Raw genomic sequence first — 27,792 nt, 5'->3', positions numbered from 1 at the left:
AGGTGTCCGGTGATGTGGCTTTGTCGGGGGATGTCCAGGATGAGTCGCGCGGCGGCGTTCTGGATGCGTTGGAGCCTTTTTTGAAGTTTGGCTGTGGTTCCGGCGTAGAGGGTGTTCCCGTAGTCCAGTCCGCTGGTGACGAGTGCCTGGGTAACGGTCTTCCTGGTTTCTGTGGGGATCCATTTGAAGATCTTGCAGAGCATGCGCAGGGTGTTGAAGCATGATGAGGAGACGGCGTTGACTTGTCTGGTCATCGAGAGGGAGGAGTCCAGGATGAAGCCCAGGTTGCGCGTGTGGTCCGTTGGTTTGGGAGTGGTGCCCAGGGCAGGGGGCCACCATGAGTCGTCCCAGGCGGAGGGGGATGATCCCAGGATGAGGACTTCCGTCTTGTCTGAGTTCAGTTTCAGGCGGCTGTTCTTCATCCACTCGGCGACGTCTTTCATCCCTTCGTGTAGGCTGGCTCTGGCGGTGGCGGGGTCGTTGGTGAGAGAGAGGATCAGTTGGGTGTCGTCGGCGTAGGAGATGATGTTGAGGTTGTGTTGGCGTGAGATGGCTGCGAGGGGGCTCATGTAGACGTTGAAGAGGGTTGGGCTGAGTGATGATCCTTGTGGTACGCCGCAGATGACTTCGGTGGCCTCGGATCTGTACGGGGGGAGGCGGACTCTCTGGGTTCTTCCGGCGAGGAACGAGATCATCCACTCCAGTGCCTTCTCTTGGATTCCGATGTTGCTGAGGCGCTGCACTAGGGTGCGGTGGCAGACAGTGTCGAACGCAGCAGAGAGGTCCAGGAGGATGAGGGCCGCTGTTTCCCCGTTGTCGATCAGGGGTCTGATGTAGTCGGTGGCTGCGATCAGGGCGGTCTCTTTGCTGTGGTTGGCTCGAAACCCGGACTGCGAGGGGTCGAGGGATCCGTTCGTCTCGAGGAAGGCGGCGAGCTGTCTGTTGACGGTCTTCTCGATGACTTTGGCAGGAAAAGGAAGGAGCGAGATGAGACGGTAGTTCTTGAGGTCGGTGGGGTCTGCCGTTGGTTTCTTCAGGAGGGCGCTTAGCTCGGCGTGCTTCCAGCTCTCCAGGAAGGTGGAGGTGTTGATGATGTCCCGGAGGTGGGGTGCGATGATGGCGTCGGCCTTGTTGGGGGCAGGGGTCGGTGGGGGATCCGGGGTGGATGGTGTTCATCGTGCGGGTGGTGTCTTCGGTGCTGATCGGGGTCCAGTTGCAAAGGGTGGTGGTGGCGGGCGTTGGTTCGGTGGTAGGGTGCGTGGTCTGTGCGTCGAAGCTGTTGTGTATGTCGGCGGTCTTGCGGTGGAAAACCGAGGCGAGTGAGTCGCAGAGGTCTTGCGAGGGAGTGATGTCGTTGTTTCTGGCGCTGGGGTTGGAGAACTCTTTGACGATGCTGAAGAGTTCCTTGCTGTCGTGGGCGTTGTTGTCCAGTCTTTCTTTGAGTGCTGTCTTCTTGGTGGCGCGGATCAGCTGATGGTGTTTGCGGGTGGCGGGCTTGAGGGCGGTCCTGTTGTCTGGTCGAGCCGCCAGGCTTTCTCGAGGGTGCGGCATTTCTTCTTGGAGTCCTTGAGTTCGTCGGTGAACCAGGGGGTTTTCTTGCTGCCGGGTCTGTTGGGAGGGTTCTTTAGTGGTGCGAGGTCATCGGCGCAGGCGGTCAGCCACTTGGTGAGGTTGCTGGCTGCTTCGTTGGGGTCCGTTGTGCTGGTGGGAGGGTTCTGGCTGAGGGAGGCGGTGAGCTGCTCGGCCGTGATCTTGCTCCGGCGAGGAACCTGTTGCGGGTGGTGGTGGGTCGTGGTTCTTCTGAAGCTGAAGTGGATGCAGCTGTGGTCGGTCCAGTGGAGTCCGGTGGAGTGGCCGACGGAGATGTGCTTGCTGGATGAGAAGACGGGGTCAAGCGTGTGGCCAGCGTAGTGGGTGGGGGTGTTCACCAGTTGCTTGAGTCCGAGGTTGGCGAGGTTGGCCAGCAGGGTGGTGGTGTTTCTGTCATTGTTGTTCTCCAGGTGGAAGTTGAGGTCCCCTAGGAGGATGTAGTCAACGGAGGGAAGGGCATGCGGGCTGATGAAGTCTGCGATGTCTTTGCTGAATTGTGTGCGTGGTCCCGGGGGTCTGTACATGAGGGTGCCTCTGAGGGTGGTCTTGGGGTCTGTGTGTATCTGGAAGTGGAGGTGTTCAGCGTCGGTGAAGGTTTCGTCGGAGTTGGTCGAGATGCGGACGGTGTTCTTGTGTACGATGGCGATGCCTCCTCCCGTCTGGTTGACGCGGTCCCTCCGGGTGATCTTGTATCCGTCCGGGATGGCTATGGCGATGTTGGGCGCTGAGGAGGCGTTCATCCAGGTTTCAGTGAGGAAGGCGACGTCTGGTGCTGTTGCGTCGAGCAGGTTCCAGAGTTCGACGGCGTGCCTGTGGACGGAGCGGGTGTTGAGCAGGATGCACTTGAGGTGGGTGTTGCTGGTGTCTGGCTTGGCGGGAGCAGTGCAGGTCCGGAGGCAGGTGAATTTGCAGTCTTGGCAGGTGAAGGGTCCGTGGGTGCGTCTCGGGGTGGCGCGGTAGCTGCGGGTTTCCGGCCGGCGTTAAGTGTGTTAAGTGTGTTGAGGGTGGTGGGGTCGTTAGTCTGTCGTGTTGGCTGGCGTTCACGGGGGCCAGGGGTCCTGGCGCTGGGCGCGGTCCGGGCGCAGACGGGCTTACCTTTGGCGCACCTTCGGCGCTCCCGCTGCGCGCGTCCGCTGCGCAGTCGCTCTGGGGGCGACATAAGTAAGGAGCCGGGAGGGAGGAGCAGCTTGGTGGTGGGAGCAGGGCGGCGAATGGAAACACAGGGGGGCGGGGCCCCAGGGAGGCAGCGGCGGGAAACTGGAAGAAGCAGCGGGCAGCAAGCGAAGGACGGGGGAATCTGCAGGTAGGAGGCGGCAAAAGGCAAGGAAGGAGCGGCAGCAGTGAGTGGGGCCACCAAGCCCTGTGGAAGGCTGAGCGGTCACTGAGACTCTAGGTAGCGGCCATATTGTCTCGCCGCGAGACCACGCCCCCTAATTTGGACACTTTTAATCCAAAGTATTACCTAGAAGTGTCAAACATAAGCAATCTGAATCTTTTTAACTGTCACACATGAGCCATTTGTAAACTTGGTAGCTATGCCTACTCACATATAGCCTAAATCTGAATGACACATGTGATTACACAGGCACAAATCTGAGTGGTTCTGGAATTGGAGGGTACATCACCTATGTGACGGTTGATTTTGTTAAATAGTGGGGCAGCTTACTTCAGGCTTGTATATAAAGGAGATGGGGCTCAAGGGCCAGCACTTTATCCGCTTAGCTGGCTGTTTACCACAAAAGGTGCTTGTTGTATTTAATAAGGATTGCTTGATATGGCAGTCACTCATCTATCTTGTCAAGCGGATTGCTTTCCACAGATGCAGAATAAGTCTCTTCATACAAGAATAGGCTGCCTGAGCTTTTCTGGATCAAATAAAGTAAACTATAGTTTGTGTTGTTTAAATGTTGAGAGTACATTCGATTTATGATGGATCGGGAGGGGTGCCATTTGTACTTCCAGAGATTTTTATACTGAGTCTTTTAGAACTAGTACTGTCCCTTTCTGTGCTTGGTTGTTTCTCTCTATCTACGCCACTCAAGTTTCCCTATTCCTCTTCTCCCTTAGTTTGGCAGATGGCTTTTTGCTTGCTTTTGCTAAAAAAGTTGTTGGCTAGCATAATGGATAGTGCATGCATTTTGTGATTCATTGTTTTTTTTTTTCCCCTGTGGTGGTGGTGTTCTGTTTTCTTGTATTATTTGTGAAAATATAAAGAAAATGCTTAAACTAAAAATTGTTCTTTCATACTGTTTTTTACAGTTACACTTGTTTTCACATGTTAGAAACGACCTCGGCCTAACAGCCCAGAGTCCAGCTCATATAGGTAAACCGATTCCCAATAACAGTTGTTAGGCTCACCTTAGGTAGCAAAACTAGAGTGACCGGCACCACCTCAACAAAATGGATGCGTGCGGTGTTGAGTAGCTGCACAATCAAACAGTGTTAGAATTATCAAATAAAAAACGTAAAGGTCCCATCAAATCAATCAATAAATAGATTTATTCGGTAGTATAATAATCTCCCAAAAAGTACATACAATATTTAATCAAAATGCAATCCATAAAAACAGATTCAGCAATAGTTAAAACATGAAAAATAATTTTTATTTTCCAAGTTTTTAAATAAAGGATTTATAACTTCTACCACGGTGTAGAATATATGACAGTCGTTTCTGTAATGTGGATCACGTTTTAGACACAAAATACATATATTGAAAGCAATTAACATCTTGTATCACATATCCAAGGGTATAATGACTAAAAACAGAGCTGTATCCTGCCAGGGGGGCAGTAGGTGTGGTAAGCAGGAAAGAGAGAATGAGAAAGAACGGAGGGAGGGAGGGGAGAAGAAACCGAGAAGGGAGAAAAAAAAGGGGGCGGGATGGGGTATCTCAGGTTGGACCCGTCAAGGCTTCTAATGGGGGTTAGAGGTGGGTATCGGGCTTTCTATAATATCAGGCTGGGCTGGGCGTGAGAAGTTTCTGCTCCACGGACTAGGGAAAGGTCCCGAACAGTTGGAGGGCAAGGAGCTGGGGAGGGGTGAAGCAAGTTTATTCCAGTTTGTAGAAATATTTGATTAGTGGCTGCCAGACTTGTGTAAATTTGGGTTGCGTGTGTGTTACCAGACATGATAGGAGCTCCATCGCCATGACATGCCAAAGGCGGGTAAACCATAAGGCGAGATATGGTACAGCATGTGTGTAATGAGGTGCCAGTAGGAATGGGTCATGGCAGTAAGCGGATGCCCAATATGACCACAGTGTGTGTGTTCGGTATGGGAAAACCAATAGTGTCTTTTATGTGGCTCAGGATTTCCTTCCAATAAAGGGTCAGTAATGGGCAGGACAGCCAAATGTGGATGAAATTGGTCGCCGATTGACAGCACCAAGAGCAAGGGGAGGAGGCGGAGAACATCTTATGCAAGTGCAAGGGAGCGTAATACCATCTTGTCATGAGTTTGTAAGATGTTTCACGTTTGGATATGCTCCTGTATATTTTGGGAATGTAGAGTCATAGCTGTTCCCTTTGTTTTGGAGAGATTTCCTCTGTAGTGCTCGCATGCCATTGTGTTTGATATGAGTAAAGCTGGGCTGGGTTGGAGTGTAGCAGCACCTGGTATGTGCGAGAGATCAAGCCCTGCGTGCCGTCGAAAGAATGTACCAGTGAATCAGAAGAAGTAGGTGGCTGAATTGCCCCCTGCGTGTTCAAAGGTGTACGCAGCCAGTGTCTGAGTTGATATTGTAATCTAGAAGCGTCCGATAGACGAAAGCTTTGTTTGCATTGGTCAGATATTTTAAACGCATCTCTCTCCATGTCACGAGAGATTGCAGTTGCAGAACAGGGGGGAATTCGGAGTTGCGTGCCAGAGGAGCGTTGGGAGAAGAAAAGGAGGTGATGCCCCTTGGAATTGCGATCTTATCTGCGATGTCTAGGAACGTTTTCGTGGTGTTGGCTATATAGGTGCTACGGGGTCGGGCATGCCTCAGGAGCCAAGCCAGATCCCAGAGCGGTCAGCAGGCCACTGCTCTGTCAATGTGAAACCAGTATTTTTAGCTTTCGCGAACAACCCATTCCGAGATATAGCAGAGGTGTGATGCCCTATAGTACTCCAAGAGGTTGGAGCACGCTAGGCCCCCCCCCTCCCCACGGTACCTAGGTGGCATAGGAGTATAGTGGCCTGTGGTATGGGAGTTGGCAACTTTTGGAATAAAGACAGGATTTTCAGCAGAATGGACATCTTGACTGTGTTGAGGCGGCCAAGACATTGAAAGCAGCTTCCAGGTATGCAAGTCTTCTGAAACTTATTTTCTACACTCCGGCCAGTTAGCCTGGGTTCATGTTGACAAAGAGGGAATTACGTTCAAACCTAGATAGCGGAACAAGTGTGGAGCTCATTGGAAGGGGGTAAGCAATTGTAGTTCAGGTATATCTTGGGTGGGAATAGACTGATTCGGTGCCTGAGATTTGACCGTATTGATTTTAAATCCTTAGATTCCCTCAAAGGAATGAAGGAGGGATACTAATGTAGGCAAAGAGGTCCTAGGGTTGGTCAAGATAAGTAAGAGGTCATCAGCAAATAGAGCATCCTTGTGCTCTGTGCCTCCAAAGGGGATACCCTTGATGTCTACAGCTTGTTGTATGGCGAATGCTAGTGGTTCCACCTCCAGAGTGAACAGTAGGGGGTGAGAGCGGGCAGCCCTGCCTGGTGCCCCTTTGTATGTGTATTGTCTGGGAAAGCTGTCCGTTAACCCGGATCTGTGCTATGTGGAAGGTGTAAGATGCCTTAATCCGAGAAATCCTAGCTGGGTCCAGGTCTGTTTTCTGCCGGACGCCAAATAAAAAGGTCCAGTAAACACAGTGAAATGCTTTCTCAGCATCTAAGGCGATCAAACATGCAGGGATGTCCCGGCAATGGTCCTTCTCGACTAGATGGGACACCAGACGTATGTTATCCGTGCCCTGGCGCTGACGTATGAACCCAACCTGGTGTGGGTCAACCGGGCCAGGTAGGTAAGGTCCCAGGTGGTTCGCCAGACTTTTAGTATACATTTTAAGAGGCACCCAAAAAGAGGTCTTTACCCGGCTTTGGGATGAGGGCTATCTTGGCCATGGACATAGTGGGGAGAAGGCCCGTGGCATCGGAAAACGAGTATAGAAATTGCAGTAGATGGTCCTGTAGTTGGGGCAGGAACATGCGATAGAACGAAACCGGGAGGGCCGTCTGGGCCCGGGGTTTTGCCAATTGGTAAATCTTTTAGAGCCTGTTGCAGTTCATTCAAGGTAATCTGAGCCTCTAGGAGCTGTGAGTGGTGTGCATAGAGGGGCGCCCCCAAGCAAGAGGACAAGGAGTTGATATCGCTTTGGGAGGTAGATTCTTTCTCGTAAAGAGTAATATAGAAAGCGTGAAACGCTTGTTGCTTATTGCGTTGTGAAGTAGCCCAAGCACCATCAATATTTTTGATCTTGGAGATGTGGACCTGGGCGGCCCGCCGGCGAAGTTGCAGAGCAAGAACGGCTCCCATGTTATCTACCTCCTCATAGTATCTCTGCTTCAATGTCCGCAATAACCGTTCCGCCTTGTTTGTCTGATGCACACTCAGTTGGCCCCAAAGTAGGGCAATCTGCTGTTTGCTGTCTAGAAGGTGCCGAATGGTCCAGTCGTTCCAGTACCTCAATGTCGCTGGTCAGATTGGTTTTCACTCGTCGCTCTCCTGTCTGCGTGCTGTCGCAATTGAGGTAATGACGCTTCGAGTTGTCTCCTTAAAAGCATCCCACAAAATAAACCTTGGAGTTTCGGAAAGTCATTTGAGGCGAAATAGACCGAGAATGAAAAACTATTTTAAGACAGCATAAACATACACGCTCGCACAGCTGATTTAAAAAATAAAAATAAAAAGCCCCAACGTACAAAACAATTTCAGCCATGGGTAGGGTCATTAAAAGTCTGAGGGCAGGCCTACATTGAGTAATAGATTGAAAATACTTTTTTTAAACCGGAATTAAAAACAAACTTGTATACCTTACATAAAATTTGCAGTAGAAGGTCAAATGGAGCATTGATTGGCCTGAAGCATTATCACAGGGACATGGACCTATCGAAGTGTAGGTAATTAAACTTTACTGAACAAAACTCTTCAAAGGTTAAAGTAATAAGGTCAAGCCAATGACAGTTATAGCCTAAATAAATAAGCGAGGTGAACGGAAATGAATAATAATAAAAACACACTTTCTCTGAATAGTCTCCTAGGAGGCAGTAATGGGCAAGATACTTTGTTGAAAAGGAAGTAGCGAGCTAGAGGAATATTTCAAACCACTCTGAAGAGTTGAAGCTAAGTGTGTTACCGTGACGTCATGTACACTGCACTGCTGATGGATGACATTGCAGTAAAGTATCTCCGAAGTCATCTGCGGCGTCCCCCAAGGATCGTCCCTGAGCCCCACCCTCTTCAACGTCTACATGAGCCCCCTCGCGGCCATCGTACGCAAACACCACCTCAGCATAATCTCCTACGCCGACGACACCCAGCTGATCCTCTCCCTGACCAACGACCCCGCCGCCGCCAGAGCCAACCTGCACGAAGGGATGAAAGAGGTAGCCGAGTGGATGACGACCAGCCGCCTGAAACTGAACTCGGACAAGACGGAGGTCCTCATCCTGGGCTCCTCACCCTCCGCCTGGGACGACTCCTGGTGGCCTCCCGCCCTGGGCACCGCACCCAAACCGACAGACCACGCACGAAACCTGGGCTTCATCCTGGACTCCTCCCTTTCCATGACCAGACAAGTCAACAGCGTCTCCTCGGCGTGCTTCAACATCCTACGCATGCTACGGAAGATCTTCTGGTGGATCCCCACAGAGACCAGGAAGACCGTCACCCAGGCCCTCGTCACCAGCCGACTGGACTACGGCAACGCCCTCTACGCCGGGACCACCGTCAAGCTCCAGAAGAGACTCCAGCGGATCCAAAACGCCGCAGCCAGACTCATCCTCGACATCCCACGATCCAGCCACATCTCCGGACATCTGAGAGACCTTCACTGGCTCCCCGTCAACAAGAGAATCACCTTCCGCCTCCTCACCCACGCACACAAAGCCCTACACGACCAAGGCCCGAGCTACCTCAACAGCCGAGTCAACTTCTACGCTCCCAAACGCCACCTCCGATCAGCCAACCACGCCCTCGCCGCCGTCCCCCGCATCCGAAGAACGACTACAGGGGGAAGGTCCTTCTCCTACCTGGCCGCCAAGACCTGGAACTCCCTCCCGTCCGACCTGCGCCTGACCCAAGACCACCTCTCCTTCAGGAAGAAGCTGAAGACCTGGCTGTTCGAGCAGTAGCGGCACCCCCCCCCCCCCCAGCGCCTTGAGACCCTACGGGTATGTAGCGCGCTTTATAAGTGTCACTGATTGATTGATTGAGTATGAAATCGTTTCAAAACCATAGTGTTTGTCCCTCTCAGAACTGGGGGATACCCCACAATTCTACAGGTATGCGGCCCATCTGAGCTGCAATTCCAGATATGCTAGTACAGTCAGTCTTTCAATTTCTGTCCTGTGAAGTTCAGTAAATGTAGCACGTTCTGGTTTTCAGAGTGTCAGCTGAACACAGAGGCAAGTTTTCATGTATTCCAGAAGAGAATTGTTTAGCAGCCCCTACCATGAAGCAATTTAGTTAGCACAGATGATACTGAGTGTAAAGGTTGCATTTACTTTCCCTTAGTGCCTCATTGTCTGTTTTCTGTGTGTGCGAGTGCTGACAAATAAGTCACTCTGCTCCCCTCGGTTGATGCAAAATTAAAGCCACACGTCTGTTTGAAATGGCCCAGTTTGTGGTTTCCAGGATGAGGTCACCATGCCTCCTCAATTCCTCACATATCAGTAGGAATGTTTCTCCAGACGTGTTATTGTATGTATTGTTTTTCAAAATGCCAATAAAAAGTGTTTTAAAAAAAAAAAAAATCAGTAGGAATGTTTCCAAGGATGGCAGGGCTCCCTAACTTCACAGGGGTCTTCAGAACTCAAGCAACATGTATTCTGGATTCGACTTTCAGCTTGCAGGCCACTTGATATATCATTCTTTGGGGTCAGTTCTTTCTCATGGTTCTAGGACCTTTACAGCTCACTAGTGTTTGGAATAAAGTTCTCAGAACAGCGATTCAAGTTAGAACGAAGAATGAGGGAATATTAGCTCTTCCTTCATGATTCTTTTCCAGTGTTCCAGTATATTTTGCAATGCCCATGAACTAAGGAACGGTTCTTGAAAGTGTAGTTAGCACAGTGTAAGAGACCCAGAACCAATCTGTGGAGTTCTTCCACCTGAAAGCCAAAGTGAAGGCAATTCGTATTCATAGTATTGCTTAAACCACCTCCGCCCTCGACAAGCCCAGAGCGCTATGTGCAGAAGAGCTCTAAAGCAAGGAGAGCTAAAGGAAAGACCTCTACTGTCTCCCAACTCTATCCAATGCCAACCATTCCAGCCCATCCCCTTCTAATTGATTGTATCATTTCTTACGAACACTTTTGAGTTAACTCATTCTGTTTTTTAGAAGCACTGGGTTGACACTGCATCCCTCCTCGAAAAGAAATGTGTGAGCAGTTGTTTTGACTACCAAGGTTGAAATCCCAGGTTAGGTTTAAACTCACCTTCCTGGCAATTGGTGTGGACAGTAGATACTTTCAAGGAAGACTACTAAGGATGTGAATTAAAAAGATGTCAGCTGAGGAATGTATGCATCTTTGTGGGCCGCTCTAGTTGGATTAGGCACACTTTATGGCATGCCTCAAGTCACAAAAACCAAGAGAAGACCAATTTGATTGAGATAGGCGTTAATCTGCCATTTTCCTAATAACTTTGAGGTCCATTGCAGTTTTCAAACCAATAAATAGTAAAGTAGCTTTTTTATTTAAGACTTGGGTCTGTAGCAAAGAGGTGTCCAGTACAAGTGTACCTCAAACGTTCTAAGCCAAGAGGGAAAAGAGGAGGAAAGTGTCCCCTTCAGCCAAACTTTGTGATACACAAACAAGCCTTAGTCACCTAGACTAGTGCAGGAGCGTTGATTACTTAACTTTTGAATCAAGAACAGATTTTCCTTTTTGTTGCAATGTAAATCTACTGTAAGGTTAAACTCAAAAATTAAACAAGTCTTACGTACACCCAAAGTTCTAAAAAGGCCAAAGATCCAACCTCCATGGTTTTGAGGACTCGCCGTATGAGAGCAAGAGACATACAACAGCTGCTGACTGTTACTGTGTCCTTAGCTTCTCATCATCTGTCCTCCCTCGAGGTGGACGCAAGCGTGTGTCTGTCTGTATCATGTGGGATATTGGAGCTGTAATTCCACATGTACTCATCAACAGTTTGCTGGGGCCTACTGTTAACTAATACTAACCCTCATTCACACGTGTGTCGAAAAAGGGTCAAGAAACTAAGGGTTGAGTGCCCTCTGGGAGTTAAACATATTGTGTGTTTAAAAAAAACCTGAGGACATCATATAACCTGTAGCTATAAAAGGTTAACATGTTTCATTGCTTGTGCTGATAGCAATATTTTCAAGAGCAGAAGACAAATCAGGCTACTGTGATTTTCTCTGGATCCACCTGTAAGTAAAACAGAGAAACTGAAAAGCATGTTTCTAAAGACTCCGCTTACACAAAATTGCAAATTACGTATAACAGATCTATAAGGGACATTGAATTAGGCTAGGATCAAATAACAAATCACTCATACCAGGTTCTGGAGTACCAGTGGCCACCTAGCGGGCTCTTGAGGCTTAAAGAAAAGAATGTTCATCCAGAAGTGGAACGTGCTCCCACATTACGGGGGTGAAAGAGTAATACTATGTATTATTACAAATATTTGAAATCCTTTAAACAGCCCATCCTACAATTAACAATGAGTTGGACAGCACGGAGTCTCCAATTCAATAGAATAGGTTGTTGAAATATGGCTCAAAAAAGGCGGATATTTTGGTGCCCCACTCATAGAAAATGATAGCTGATGGAAGGCTTAATTTACATCTGTTAAGGCCTGTGTAGAAACACCAAATTTGTCTGCTCAAATGGCAAGTTCAGTCCCCCCGCCACACCGTGAATATCGGAAACATGGTGCAAGAGCATCTGCACAGTGATTAACTGCAAAGAGTAGTTGTTTTTGCTTGATGCTAATGTGCATTAAAGTAAGATTTCGATACACATAATGAGGGTTGGGTAATCATACCTGCAAATTTACAGAGACGCCAGTTATTCTGGCACACAACGGAGTCAGGGAATCATTCCCTCTACAAAGGTATAGGACACCAAGGGGTCGTGTGCATGTGATATCTAATAGAACCATGATCGCTTTTTAGGTCGAGCCTGGGCAGCGCATGCGCTGCTCTGTGAGGCATGCTGTATTCTGGTATGGATGGAAGCTCCGCCCGTATTTTTCATTGGCTTGTGTCATTGTCCTTCTTAAATGTTGGCTTCTGATTTTTTGATAGGCTTATTAGTCCCTCCTTAGTTCTGCTCTGTCTTGTGTTTTTACCTCCCATTAGGACTGGCCTTTTACATGTGTCCTAACTCATGAGCTTTCATTAGAAGTTTGGAGAACTATTTACTTAACATAGACAGGACTCACTGGATGCCAGCGATGGCGGGCATTTCTATGTATTAGCAGTACGACATGCACGCTTTCACTGTGGCAATGCAATAGGTCTCGCATTTGCGAGCATTTGAGCTATTGGCATTGTTAATTACAATGCCTTTTTAAAACCTAAATAAAAGGCATTGTCATTTACAATGCAAATAGCTTAAACTCTCTCAAATGCGATACCTATTGGACTGCAAATGCCTGTTTAATTTACATTTGCCTTGAAGACTGAAGAATATATGAGACAATCTGGTTATTGTGTATCTTATGTTAGGGACATGATAAACTGATAACATTCACTCACAGCTCGACTCTTAGGATTACCGGACGTTGGAGGCAGAAAACCATTGGTATGGACTTTGGTATTTAGATCTAGTCTGTGCAGAGAAACATGTTCATCTACTAAACAGGTCCTGTAAACAGTCTTTGTTTTGCTTTCTCCACCTCTTGCTTTGTTGGGCCTCTTTGATCCACACACCCCTAGTGTTTATCAGAAATTTAAAGGGATCCATGTGATAAAGAAACTGGTCGCATGAAAGAATAAAGGAAGAAAAACACTTAGGTGGGACCAGCTGACCTTCATTTTTCCCTCCATTCAGGCCTATTCCTTTTTTGCATCAACTGATAGGTCTCCTGCAGGCAAGAATTGTTTTGTTTCTTACTCCTCGCCCATCTCCTAGATAGACCACTATCTGGATATCATAAGCATATGGGTGGTAGTTCAGGATAAATACCATATCAAGCCTGGTGATAGCGAGTGTTAACAAGTGCAAGTTTAAATGAGGGGAAGCAACAGCAGAGCGGTTAGGCACACCCTACCTCAGGTTTTCTGAACTTGGAGAAGACAGTCCCAAGCTGAATCTATTAAGGAACGACTAGCTATAACTGTTAACCGGGTCTTCATGTGCCTTCTGGTTTCTTGTCCTTAGTTCAGGCTCTCCAGCAGAATTTCATGTTCAACTGTATCGTAGGCTGACAGCAAATCCAGTAAGATGGAGACTACTGGTTGCCACTGATCTGTCTGGCCCATACAATTTTTTCCAAAAGTCTCCCAAAGCCAATTTTATAACATTCAGAAATGGGAAGCCGGACTGAAAGGCCTCAATTAACAGTCGGTAATCCATTTCTTCTGCTGTTATTCTTGGGGCACCCTCTCCAGGATTTTTTGTTATCACTTTAAGATTAAAAAGCTGGTTATGCGGCTCTTCTTTTTGAGTTAACAACCTTTGAGTAACAAGCATTGGCTAAGGTCTTGACTTTGGGACCTATAGGTTTTGCAAATGGTTTGTTAGCCACGCTGAACAGCAAAAAAAAAAGTAAAAAAATTATTTGCATCATTTTGTAGTCCTGTGTAAGTTTTTTTTCCTGAGTTGGATTAGTGAATTAAACAAAGTATAGTCATATTTATTATGAATGTAAGGTTATATGCGCCATAAATCCTGCTTACAAAAACAATTGTGGTATTTAATTTGTACATTGTGGAAAATGTTAATAAGACCTCATTTTCTTATGTCTGAATATGTAATTCTAGGGAGTACTTGGACCGAAAACTTACATTGCTACCCAGGGACCACTAGCAAATACAGTGATAGATTTCTGGAGAATGATCTGGGAATATGAAGTATCCGTAAGTAATTCATTTGTGTTAATGTTCAATAAACCAATTTTCGTGAATTACGTTTACATATCTTCTAGAAGTTTTATAAAAGGATTCTTTAACATTTGTTCTTGTATCTTATTCCATTTTAAGTGTGCTACTGCTGCCTCCAAGTAGCCAGGATTCCTAATCATTCTCCCTCTAAACAACCTTGAACTTACTAAACGCAATACTTTCATAGTATTGGCTTTGCCTGTTTCTTTGCATGCTTCAAGCTCCTTGTGTGAAATACTGAATTGGGAGGAGCAAAACACCTGTTACATTTAACTGTTCATTTTAATTCACATTTTAGTAATGTCTTAGCTTCAATATCCTTTTGTGGCCGCTGTGGTTGGATTTATAGTTAACTAAAGCTCTATGTAGGTTGTTAGTTTATGGATATATTTTTCTGATGTATGCTGCTCTTCTCTGAATATTATCTTTACATCGTTATTCCAACATGCTTTCAGTTTAAAACTAGCATTGGCAATGCCAATAGGTCTGCTTTAAAGAAATGTTGTATGTATTTGTGTGGAAGCAAAGAATAGTAGAATATTATTGGTGGAAGTTAAAAAGTGAGTTGAACCCATGTAGGTTTACGACTGTCCTTCTCCTATCTGCGCTGCTGTCAGCAAAAAATACATAACTTATCTAGTTATCTAAGACACTTAAATAGTATTGCAATGTTTTGTGTGTGCCCCTGAAGGTGCAACTCATTCAGCTGGATAAATAAAACAAAATGGTCACAGCTGTGTGGAGGGCAAGCACTTTTTGTGGAAGTTCACACCTTCTTCCCAATCACAACATATATGCCTGCTCTCTACAAGTGGGTGGAGCAATATTCCCCCCCCCCCCACCCCTTGCTGGTGATTCTCACATAATTGATTTAGAACAGCTGCGCTGTCAAGCCAGACAATGAAAAGTTCAGTCCCTTAGTGCCATCAAAATACCATTTATTTTCATAAAAATTAGAACTGTGCCAAGTAGTCCCTCAGTTTTCTAACGAACAGCTCAATTTCTGAGAGAGGATCTCTGAACAGTCGTCTTTTTGTGCTGCATTGCACTGTTTAATTTACCCACATTTTTAACTACCTTTTGTTTTCATCCATCTTAAGCTTAGTTTTCTTTCCTAAAGGCAATTCTAGCCACTTTTTTTGTTAATCCCATGGTACGGGGCTCTGACAGATTTTTCTCCATGCACATTTGAATTTGATTGAAGGTAATGTTTTATTTATTGATTTGTGTTAAATGGGTTACTAAAAAGATGTTGTGGCAATTTTTGCTACTTTTCCAGAATTTGACTTATCTGTAGAGAGTGGTTTCTAATAATATCTTAAAAGATAAATGAATGCTTGTTGTGGGTTACTATTTGTGAAGTGAGTTACTCTGCTGTGATGCTGCTTAAGTAAAAGAATATCCTTCTGGTTTAACCTTCTCAGATATCCAGACGCATGAAAAGACAGACAGAAGAGGAATGTAACTTACGAGCTAGTGTGTCAATAGGGATTTTTTTTTCCTTTACTAATTCCGGGCATTGCCCTGGATGACTTTATGGCAGATACTAAGTACTTTAAAACTGATCCTTTTATTAATAGGCCTCCAGTGTAAACAATCAAGATGTTAAGAGACCTAATATTTTTCATGGAAAATTCAGTGCAGTGGCTATGTACGGAATAATCTGTATACTTTGGGAGGACAAGATATAGAGAATTACAGTAATCTAGGTAGGACCAAACACTGACCCATATCACTATAAAGTTATGGCCAGGAGGCAAAACAGGAATTATTCTCCTCAGCAGTCTCAGATAAAAGAAACCAGGAGGAAGCTATTATAGAAATGTGTACTATGCAGTCCAGTTCGCTGTCAAACATGTATTCCCACCCTCTTATTTCATTACCCTCACACTACCTTTGCTTATGTGCTCTTGTCTTGCCCCTCTTGAATCTCTGCATCATTTAGTCCTGAATAGTGTAGACCGATTACCCAGAATGATCCCTAGCAGGTGATGTATATGCCTTTTGAAGACTGTCATTTGTATTTAAATCTTTTTACAACAGGAAACCCATGCAATGCAGACTTACAGGTACATACAATACATACTTACATACAATTGTGAAAGGAAAAAAAAAAGTGTGGGACCAACAACCTAACCCAGTTATGAGGTGGTAAACCACCACCTGTGGATACAATACAGTCACTGTGACTGGTAGTCTCAGGAAGCTTAAAGGGATTACCCAAGACCATTATGAAGGGGGAGGGGAGAATGCAGGCATGACAGCTGTCAGTATGCTGGACATGCCTCAGGAATGAGAGAGGCAGCTCTGTGGGGATAGAAGGGGTCGGGAAATGAATAGGAAGAGAAGGGCTACTCTGGGGAGAAGGCTACACATCCCAGACAGGGACACCCACAGCGGAAAGACAGCAGTGCGCTGAGGCAGGTAAGAAGTGGCAATTCGGCAGGGCCACTGAGAAGCCAGGTTGCTGGACAGAAGCAGGGGAGCATCCAGGTAGAGGGGGAGCTGAAGTTGGTGGGGCCAAGACTGACCTTTAGACTGGAAACTGTCAAACCCCAACAAGCAGACAGAAGGGAGGAAGAATCAATATCAAATGAACATCCAGTGGGCTGGGGTCGGAGAGTACCCTGTCACCCTGCTTTATGAAGGAGGGGGCCCCAGATGTCTGTAAACGGCTGCTTCTGGTCATTCAAGCGGTATTTCAGGCTTTTGTGAGCCGCTGTGTTCGCCACACCATCAATCCAGTCCTCCTGCGTAGGAACAGCCAGGGCAGACCACCAGCAGAGGATGCATAACTTCGCAGCAGTCAGGATGGAGGACAAGAATCGTATCCTTGTGAGGGGTAAGTGCTGGCAGGCCCAGTGGAGCCTGGAAGGGAGTGGCGTGGCCTAGTGTGCCAAGAGGTGATCAACCCCAGCGTAGAAAGGAGCACGTGTGGGGTAGGACAAAAGTAAGTGGTATACTGTAGTCCTCAACAAGGCTCTTAAAAAACTGAAGGGTATCCTCCCTCAGAAGATGATGGATCTACAAGATTCCCACTCCGGGCCACCACCATGGTAGGTGATTGATCGGGATGAAGCCACAGGGTTGCCTTTGGGTAAAAAAGCGGTCTTCCTTCAAGAGGGTTTTAGTCGACCTCCAGACCGCATCAGCAGCATGGGGTTACAAAGATCATGAGATGCCCCCGATGCTGCATAAAGACCCGAGAGGCTGGTGTTGGCAGCATAGTCTCCGCTCAAGCATCATAATGTCTCCACTCAATCTGAACCCACAAAGGAAGTTTGCTATGTGGAAGGAGGTGATACTTGAGACATTTGATGGGCTCTATAGTTGGTTCGAAAGTGGGGAAGCATGAGCCCCCCCAGAAGATGTGCCTGCATAGAGTTAAGTTGGTGCAAACCTCAGGGGCAGAAAGCCCCATTCCTATTTGCGTACCAAGGAGTCAAGCTGCAGGTGAAGGACAGCCGGTATGTGAAATAGGAGTATGTCAAAACAAATAATTGAACTGCAGGCCGTTGCCATTTTGACCGCCCGGACCCTGCCCCACAGAGATAGGCGGAGGGCCGACAATTTAGTTAAGTCCCATTTTGTTGAATCCAGGAGCTGCCGAAGGTTATCCTGTACCATAGTGTGAAAGTACCTGTGTAGAGAGGCACCCAGGTAGCGGAGCCCATTCAGGAGCTATGCTGCCGGAAGTAGGGCCAGAGAATGTTCTGCGATATGGGGCTAGGAGCTGCGAGAAATGCTCCCCAGCCGATTGGGCGCAAAAGGAGAAGGTAGCTTCAGGGAGGAGCAGCTGGAGGGCTGCAGAGACTTTGTGGTCTGCAGGTAGGCCAGGCGCTAAGACGACCAGGCGGCGGCTTGCCAAATCCCACACCGTGGCAGCACCAGCACTGCCTTGCAGTTGGAAGTCAAGGCATCCCAGAAAGCAACCACGATGGCAGCTTGCCAGCTGTCATGCTGGCAGAACCAGCACCACTGGGAGGGTGAGAGCCAGAAACAGTGAGAGACCAGGAGGGGCAACAGGTACCACAGGGTCCAGAGTTGAGCACTGTAGGGACCGCTGCAGGAGAACAACACTCACAGGTAGATCAGAATCCAGAGGCGTCCAAGGGAGTCACTCCAGTGCCGGAGGAGGGAGCAGGAGGCCGGAATGTGAGGCCCAGGAGTGGCGGCTTGGTGGGGAGAGGACCACCAGCACTGCACCGATGGTGGAGAGGCAGCTAAACAAAACACTCCCAGGTGGTAGCTTGCTGGTCGGCGGCCACACCGCCGCCACCACCCCCACCTGGGACGGCGACCCAAACAAATCTTGATGACGCAGCGTGGCCCTCGGGTGTGGAGAAAAGCAGTGCAGCCCAGGCTCTGGAAACCTGAAGGAAGCACTTGGCAATCCGAGAGGCCCCCAGGTGTCTCGCATGGCTGCTGTAAGGCAGGAGGACGGCGGGGCACCTCAGTGAATAGAAAGAGGCATGAAAAATCTCCCCTGGCCTGTGAAAAGCGGCGTACGTAGCGGGAGGCTCTGAAGAACCCACCATCTTAGGGTGTGGAGTAGCTCCCCCCGTGGGGATTGATATTTGGTTGACGGCTCTGCCTCCCACTCTGTTCTTGCCTTTCTCCTGGTCCTGCTTTTCATTTACCCTGACCCCCAACACCGTGTGCTCTGAAATGGTCAGTGTGGCATATAGCACAGCCAGTCCCATGAACATCTCTGTGATGAGATGCGATTTTAAAGTTATAATCCCTGCTAAAGGGCCAGATGTCTGCTCCATTGTCTCGTTGTATTTCATCCTAACATTGGGCTCGGTTGACGGTAATTGAAATGGAATTAAAGTGCTTAAGAACCCAAGCGTCCTATATGCTTTCTTTTTTTTGTGGCTTTGGGTGAGCCAATCTTTTTGAGAAATTTTAAATTTGTTTTTTATTTTTTATTTTAATGCCAGAAATCAGAAATCTAGTTCTGTCAGAATGTTGTAAACATGTCTAACTTCAACATTAAAGCAAAATATTTAAGGATCCTTTTCTCCGGATGTGAGTGACTTGGAAAACAGCAGCATATAAACACCTAAAGTCTCTGATTGTTTGAAGGGCCATTGCAGTCTGCCTCAGGTATTTTGGAGTCGGGTGTTCACAAAAAAACCTGAGGGAATGTACAGACAAGCATTTGCAATGCAATAGGTCTCGCATTTACGTGAGTTTGAGCTATTGGCATTGTAAATGACAATCCCTTTTGTTTATATTTTGGTTTTTACAACCTAAATGAAAGGCATTGTCATTGACCCTGCCAATAGTTTAAACTCGTGTAAATGCGAGACCAATTGGATTGCAAATGCTTGTATAAATGCATTACTATTATTTTAATGTCCAGGCCGGTACGAAAATGAAGAAAATCACCCACAACTGGTATTTTCTACTCTGATCAAAATGTCGTTTTAACAATGAATGCAAGGTGTGAAAGCAGTATAAAATCCATGCATTTCCGAGTGCTGTGCTTCCTTAAAGGGAGTATTTGAAGCACCTGTGATTCGCAATACCATCGGAGCCTCCTTGCACTCTATCAACCTTCCCTTGCCCTTTGACTCGCCTGTTCCCTATGCAGCTAAGACCCGCGCTGGCCTAAAGCCCCTCACCATGTTCGCAGCTCCTCGAATTGGAGCTGCAAACACGCTCTGCAGTAGCAACCCTTCCGTCATTGCCCGAGCCACAGAAGACAAATGGTGTCTGTAGAGCCACGCCCATCTGCAGGTAGGGACCAATCACAGCCAGGAAGCAGGGTGACTGGCAGACAGTTTCTTCAACGCTTCTAATCAACAAGCATTTACAATTTAAACAAGCATTGGCATAGCCAATAGGTCTCGCCTTTGGGACCTTATAAGTGTTTAGCCATGCAACAGTTGCATAACTAAATACTTACAAGGTCCCAAAAGTGAGACCTATTGGCTATGCAAAGCGGCCGTGAAAGTTAAAGTAATCACGTAAAGCGCGGCACGCGCGCCCGCCCGCGCCCATGCACTGTAGCTCCAGGCTGGCCTGGTAGCACTTTTTGGAGCCCTCTCAATAAGTCTCGCCAGACCAGCGCATGCGCTGGGTCAGGCGAGACCTAAAAAAGAAAAGTGGTGTCCCTGAAGCGGGCGCCGTACTCTGTAATAAAGTTACAAAAATCATAAAATCGAGCGCGGTGTCCCTGAAGCGGGCACAGCGCTAATTAAAAAAACAAAATAAACAGAACGGGTGTCCCTAGAACGGGCGCCTCACTCAGCATGCAAATACAGCAAAAAAAGCAGCCGCCATTGTCCCCATCAGTGTCCATAACAAAAATAGTGCTCACCCACTAGATAAAGCAGTCTGTGTAACGGGTTAAGTAAAAGGTCCAGTCCTTATGGGAGGTAACAAATGAAAAACACACATGGGGTTCTTCGAGGAGGTTTAAGGACCTGCGTGGGCAAACTCCCCACTCACAATACTAATCACAAAAAGAGCCCACGGGTTCAGAACGTCGGTCTGAGGGGCACGTGAAATGTAACAACCATGCTTAGGGGGATCCCTTTTTAAGGACGGTTCCCCTCACACACCAAAGGTGTTATGCTTCATCATAGGGGTGCCTCCTCGCTTTAAGAGCCTAGTCTTAATGTGTGCTACAACCCCATCGCTGCGAGGGAGGAGTTCAGGATGTTTCATCTTGGGCGAGCGGGTTACTCTAAAACCCTATGTGAGCATGGTGTGTTGTGACTGAGGTGCAGTGCTAGAGTGAATAGTGAGTTAAAACTGACTACAAGGTTAGCTATGGCAGGCTTTATTCAGCTACTAGTTAGTATAACCAGGCGCTTTAGATACTCATTTATTATTATTATTGTGACTGGATTAAAAACAGATAGCTAGTAATGCAACTGCCAAGAATTAGAGACGGCTACATTAAAAGACGATAAACATGTTTTGGCATGGGGACCTATCAGAGTGTCATGGCCTTCACTAGGATCGAGTGACAGCTACTGCAATAAGTCAATAAAAAACGTGTGAAAGTAACAAACGGCGGTGTATAATACTGAACCAGTGGTTCTGTAGTTCACTAGATTCACAGATGAAACCTACAAAAGCTAGGGAATTAACTGCATCTGTGGGCATTGAGCCATAGGTACATGCGCCCACCAACCTGTTCATCGTGGCGTGGAAACTGGAAGCTTATGTCCACCGACAGGAACCTACACTTCCAGTTTCCACGCTACGTTGAATTACATTTCACATGCCCCTCAGACTGACGTTCTGGACCCGTGGACTCATTTTGTGATAGGTAACAAATGAAGATAAGGCGGTACCAAGGAGTGACTAACAAGCCTCATAATGATTCGGAAGCCAGTATTACGAAGGACAATGACACAAGTCAATTACAATTATGGGCGGGTCTTCCACTGCATACTCTATTAAAACATGCCTCGCAGAGCGAGCAGTACATGCACGCTGCCGCTAGGATCGACCTAAAAAACTATAGTTAGCACACTGGGGGATATAGCATCAATAGACCAAGATGGAAGGAGATGGAATTTACTGACCTTTTATTAAATGCTGGTTAAATTACAGTAAACTCCAATATCCATGTGCACCCTGTGGACTCTTCCCAGTTGCTTTCCTAGTTCCATTACTTGGTGTGCTTAATTCCCATTTTGATTTTGTGATTTAGTGGATGAGGAAAGGTCATGTAGATAAAAATGGTATATTTCAATTACTTTTCGTTCTTTGAAAACAAGAGTCTAACTTTTTATTGCTTTATCAGTGTTTTGCATCAACTGCTTAATTTACATTTTGTTCATATTGTATTAATAGTATATCCTCGTTCTTGAACAAGCTGTTTTGTATAGTGTATTGAGTTCATGTAGCGTGCATACAAATATAATGCTTATGGTTGTAGAGATGCAGGTAGGTGTGTGTGTGTGTGTGTGTGTGTGTGTGTGTGTGTGTGTGTGTGCACGTGTGTACGTGTGTACACGTGTCAGCAATTTCCTGGATCGATTTTGTTTGTTGAGAAAATTAAATTTATGCATTTGTTTTCTTTTACAGATCATTGTTATGGCTTGTCGTGAATTTGAAATGGGAAGGGTATGTCATGAAAATTACCAAATATTTTTCAAAACATACATTTTGAAGAATGATTCTGTTTTTGGATTAAATTTAGAATTTTTAGAAATGTTTAGAAAAGCTGCCAACAACTTTCCACTGCTGGAACAATAATTGGGGTGTCCATTAGCAGTAAACACTGTTTTACGTAAACAATTAGTGTTCTGCATGGATACGTCTCTTATCTGTGCTGCAGGGGCATGGTCGTCAGGCACCAGGCTCAATTTGTGCAAAAAACAGAAAGGAAGTGAATTATGTAAAGTCATTGGGTTGATAACTTTTAGTAAGCAAGCGCTCTAATTCAGTGCTGCACATCTGTTATATGAAATTATTTGACTGAATTCTGCAAAATCACACCAAGTAATAATTCATTATCCATCCTTTTGCCGTGTACTTTGACATATTGAGCAAGTTTGTATTCTGTGCAACTTAAAGATAACTGTTATTTCAAATTAAATGCAATAAAGTATGATACATGAGTTGGTTTTCTGATTGGTAGATTTTCTTTGACACAAATATCAAATTAGAGCCAAACATATGTTAGTGTGTGGAGTTGCCATCCACTTGCTTCGGGTGGACTTTGGTGATCAGAGGCAGAAATGGGTGAAGGGAATCCATTTAAAAAATAAAAAAAAATTTAAAAAAAACGTTTTTAAGGGCTATTTCTGAATTTGGAAACTTGAAACTAGATAACCAACTGATCGTAGTTACTAAAGGGCATACCCTATAATATCACGCTTTACAAAGACTATGAGTTTTACTCATTTGCAAAGTCTGGTAAAATACTTTCAACATTCAGTATTCCTTGGTTTGCTAGCAATTATAGAAATGTAAATATGCTATTAGTTGCTTAATTAGCTAATGTATAACAATAGAAGCAATTGTGGCAAGTAACAAAGACCCCTTTTTACAAGATTTATAAGTCGTTTGTTTTTCTTTTTTTTTTTTTATAAATACAATTCTAACTCTAATGTTTTTGTGCTTCTAGAAAAAATGTGAGCGCTACTGTCCGCCATACAAAGATGAACCTTTAACTTTTGGACCATTTAAGATCTCCTGTGTAAGTATTAAAGCTATCACTTATTTTTCTTGTGACTGGATGGCGTGAGAAGCTGAAATTTAGCTACTAAAATTATACATTACTACTCAGACATGATCTGTTCCTGTGTTTCTAGTCCAGTCTTCATTTGTGCTCACATATCGTTAAGTAGCCGGAAAAAAGGTTTTCATGTAGCTCTTATTTTTTCAGTGGCTTAAATTGCGTTGTAAATCTTGGATCCAAGCCGACACTTTGTTCTCACCCCTCGAAATGTCAAACTTGGCTGCCACTCCAGACGAATCATATATTGAATAGATAGCCAAATGTAGCTTGGTAAATGAGACCCATTTCTTGCTGCCATTATTATACTGAAAGCATTTCAGAATGTCCTTAGATTTTGCTTGCATGCTTAATAAACTAGTATTGAAGTTGGGACACGATGAAGATGTCCATGGCATTCTGCTCTTATATTTTTGACGAAATGACTGCTCAGGGTTAATCCTATATTGAGTTAGTAGGTTTTGTTTTTGAGGATGTGACCTATCAATGTACCATCATTTTGTGTTCTTACGTGACTGACCAGGCTATTGAAAAAGCAAGCTGACATCCTCATGAGCATTTTCTTGCAGAACTGAAAGCAGAATTAAGGATCTATATGGAAAATAAGCGCTCACCATATTCTAAGCTTGAGAAACTCATAGGGCCATTAAAAAAGTTATGTTTGAGGTTAATAAAGTCAAATTGAAGAAAAGTGTAATAGCAGACTTTGGATAGATGTCCCTGTGATATTTTGCCCCCAAAGATAACCTATTCAGTTGTGCCCCATCTCTCACAATACTGGCCACCTTATCTAAAGATGCATCCTGATCAAAAGTATTTATTTTCAGCTACTTTCTGCTTTGACATATTTGTACCATATCAACCTAGTTAAGAGACCTATATTTCTATGTGTATTTCTTTTGGTTGTATTGCCTTTTACTTTTAAACACAACAGCAAATTCGTAGTGCAGCCTCTTTCTACATCCATCTTAGTACAAAAACATTGATAGATGAATGTGCAGTTTTTGATTAATCACAGAGCCCTCCACAGCAAACAAATATAAATAAAGGTAGCTTCACGGTATGTTAAGTGATGACAGCTGCTTTCTTTGTAATTATTTTTCAGATGTAAATGTAATTTGTTTTTACTATTATTTTCCATGTAGGAGACTGAAGATGCTAGACCAGACTATTTCATTCGAACATTACGTGTTGAATTTCAGAATGTAAGTGTTGATCATGCATCCCTTTTATGGCTAGGACAGCGCTGGCTTGATGTCTAAGCAAGTACACTGGTGTTAACCCTATGGTACAGATTCTATTGCATTTTTGCTTTGCCTGTGCAACTAGGTCAAAGTGTACAATGAAACGCAATAAGACTCGTAAATCCACCTATTCACTCACACCTATCCATATTTGGGGATTTAAATATTGTGCATTTAAAAAAAATGAACACTTTCAGATGAGAGTCTTCTATTTTAATTATCATTAAAATAATGCTTGAACTACCTACTCTGTTAGTATCTCCCCATCTGTTAAAAAGGAATCTGGAACAACTTTCCACTGCTGGAACTAACAATTTTTTATTAATTTCCAGACAGTAAGACTTGGCCATTTTCAGCACGGTCTAACTTTCATCACTTTTAGACTAGTTAGCACTCCAACTTGAGTCGTCAAGTGCGTTACCCTTATGGTTAGATCAGAGGATCTACATTTATGTTGTCATCTGAAAACCCCAAATTTGTATCAGAACTGATAGCACTGAACTTGACCCAGGGTGTACAGCCTTTAAACGTCCCCTCTGCAACTGAGCCCAACTGTAACCCTCAGTGTGGGCTACTCTTTTTAATTCATGCTTGCAGTTCTATAGATACTTGCACACACTCCTGGTGAAACCCTTTCAGTATTTGAGTAAACAGTTGCTTCCATGACAGAGCAGATGTGTGGGACCCTGTGGCTGTTAATCTTTTGGCTGTCTTAGGCGTAATACATGATGATGTTAAAAAAATAATGACTTTTTTTACACTGCCAGAATCCTAGCAAAATCGGCTTTCACCTCCGATTTGTAGACTGTAATTGACTCATTGTCATTGGGGGGCAGTTAAAACAATTGAAGGGTGCACTGCATATTGCTTTGTGAGCATGCATGGAGCTCCATAGAAGTGTGCATGCATTCTCATGAGTTTATTTGGGACTTGCTTAGTCAGAGCCTGTTGGCAAATAATTAAACTCTTTGCAAATGGCATGGATTGTAATGTGAGAGTTGCGAAGACTATTACCTGATTGGTTCATGTTAGGGAGCTATTTGACTCGACTTATTAATTTGACTTTATAAAAAAATAATTATTCAATCAAGGGGCTGTTTAAAGTTTTAGGTTTTCAGTCTTTCAAGCTGTTAATCTTGTTTTGTCATAGACAAGTCTGTGTTTTTTAAAATAAACTTTAGCATTGTCTCTCCTTTATAATAATGTCCTTAACCCTCGTTGTTTCTCAGGAGTATCTGAATGAATTATATGTACTTCATACTGTTCCTTCGGGCCCATGGCCTTCCTTTCTGTTGGGGCTCCCAATGTGCTTGTCAGGCTCAGTGGCCTCTGCTCTATTGGGTGGGTCTGTGACCTGCAATGCTGGGAGGCTGTGTGGCCTCCTGCTCTGCTGGTGGACTCTGTGACGTGTGTGTTTTCTCCTGTGCCTCCGGCCCTCCAGTGTGAGGCCAGTCTCCTTCTTGTTCTGCTGCGGGGCTCGTCAACCTCCTTCTATATGCTTTGACTCCCTTTCTTCTGGGCTTCATGGCATCCAGCTTTGTTGAACGGCTATGGCAGGGGTCTCCGACCAGTAGCTTGTGAGCTACTGTAGCTCTGAAGCTACCTCCTAGTAGCTCACCTGTGTGAAGCCAAGCTTTATTAAATTAGAAAGCTTTTGCTTGGTTAAATTATTATACATGTAAAACAATTGAAATTATACAACATTAACAATATTAGTAGCTCTCAATGTGTTTATTTGAACTTGAGTTGCTCTCAATACCCCTGGTTTATGGCCTTCTGCCTCGTGGATTCTAGTTCTCCTTAATGTTGATGCAGTATTTAGCTTTGGACTAGTACTATGTCAGTCTTATGCTGTTGATTTAAGTTTATTTGAATAGGTTAGCCTTGCTCACAAATCCTGTACATAGAAAAGCATTTGATTTGCACATTGTAAAAATAAAGTTAATGCTCAGTCAGTAATAAGTGGAGTGTGAGACATGTTGCCGTTCTGCATTAGTAATACCCTGCACATTTACAAGTTACATGTACATAAGGGATTATAGAGAAGGGGTTGGGCGAATGAGAGCTTTAAGGTGAGGAATATAAGCCATGTACCAATTCTACATTTTAGTGTTAATCGCCAAGTTTGTATTCAAGGCAATGATGGGAGACATTAGATGGCATGCAGTTAAGCAGAGATTAGGCTGAAGGGGTCACGATAGACTTAATGACTAAAATGAAGATAGATCTGAGTCTCTTCTTTATGGTGGGCATTTGCTCTGTGAGAAAATGTATTGTTTTAGGAGCACTGAAACTGCCCTGGTGGGCAGACATAAGCAGCTTACACTGTTTGTGGTACTGTTGTTGTGCATTAAAAAAAAAAACTAAATAACCTAGAAGCTTAAAGTGACATATAATTTATGATAGAACCAAATGCTTTTTTTCTTGCAGAGCAGTTAATCATTTGCCATCACAAAAAGACACACGATTTTTACCTTTTCAGGTAGGGTTTTAGCACTGTTCAGGGAGGAGTAAAAACACCCATACCCAGTTTGGATAGAGTAGAATCAACTACTGCTGTTTATAAGTTTGTCCAGATATGAGCCAGGCGCACAGTACCAGTTTAAAAGTACAGTGTGTAATCTTTGTGACTCTTATGTAAAGCAGTAGGTGGAATTCTGGACAGTGCTCCTTTAGGTGACCAGAATTCCAAGTGGAGCACATGAATCCAGTTGTCAGTATTGAATGACAGTTTACTAGCATTGGGGCTGTAAACATCTGTTTGAAGGCAATGTGCACATCTAATTAGTTAGTGGATAGCTCAAGCAAGGTAGCTCCAGTTCCCGTGAAAAGCATTTAGTTCAAGATCTGTGGATACAGGTCTAAGGGAGAACTGATATTAAACATGCTTAGGCCATTTTCCAGTTGTGTGAGAAAATATTCAAAGTTTGTAGGCCTACACAGTAGCGTACACAATCTGGACTCTCCAGTGGCGCAACAAATTGTGGCTCTCTCAAAATCTGACTGTATATTAGAACCTGTTTTTGAAAGGAAGCTGTGCACCAAGTAATAAATGATAAAGTTGGGGGGGCAGAGCTAGCTCGCGACCAAGATGGCCGCTTGAGCCGAGCGCTCCGATAGCCCGCCACATTATCCGCCCAATATCCTGCAGCTGTGTATCACTAGCACCGCGAAACGGTGACTCAGGGCCCCCTGGGGTGTCGCGGTGCTGATGCCAAGAAGAGCGACTTGCCTACCTGCACCCTGAGTGACGATACAGCTCGTCACTGATACCGGCCGACTGGGCCCTGGACGCTGGCACTGCGTGGAGGCGGCCGTGCGGCGATCATCCTTCCCCTCCCCGGCCGGGGAGGCGACGAGCGGCCCGCACTGAAGTCCCGCTGCGGAGGTCCTGCAGCGGTGGGACCAGCCTGGTGTCTCGGAGACCTTGTTACCCGTGCCTGCGATTGCTGGTCTGCGGCGTCCCTGACGG

At 45.4% G+C, this 27,792-nt stretch overlaps 1 protein-coding gene across 6 annotated transcripts in view; it reads left to right on the top strand.

Moving 5' to 3' along the window:
- Positions 1-27,792, top strand: part of PTPN12 (protein tyrosine phosphatase non-receptor type 12) — a 425,418-nt gene that overhangs the window by 185,792 nt on the left and 211,834 nt on the right. For all 6 annotated transcript variants that reach the window (XM_085654008.1, XM_085654006.1, XM_085654012.1 and 3 more), the window contains 4 exons: positions 13,749-13,844; positions 21,921-21,959; positions 22,966-23,037; positions 24,222-24,281. In XM_085654008.1, the coding sequence (XP_085510134.1) occupies positions 13,749-13,844; positions 21,921-21,959; positions 22,966-23,037; positions 24,222-24,281 (267 nt within the window). The remainder of the gene's footprint in view (positions 1-13,748; positions 13,845-21,920; positions 21,960-22,965; positions 23,038-24,221; positions 24,282-27,792) is intronic.

The sequence above is a fragment of the Triturus cristatus genome, chromosome 4_1, assembly GCF_964204655.1.
Source record: "Triturus cristatus chromosome 4_1, aTriCri1.1, whole genome shotgun sequence".
NCBI lineage: Eukaryota > Metazoa > Chordata > Amphibia > Caudata > Salamandridae > Triturus > Triturus cristatus.
The sequence above is the reverse complement of the archived record's forward strand: the minus strand, read 5'-3'. Positions and strand labels throughout refer to the sequence as shown.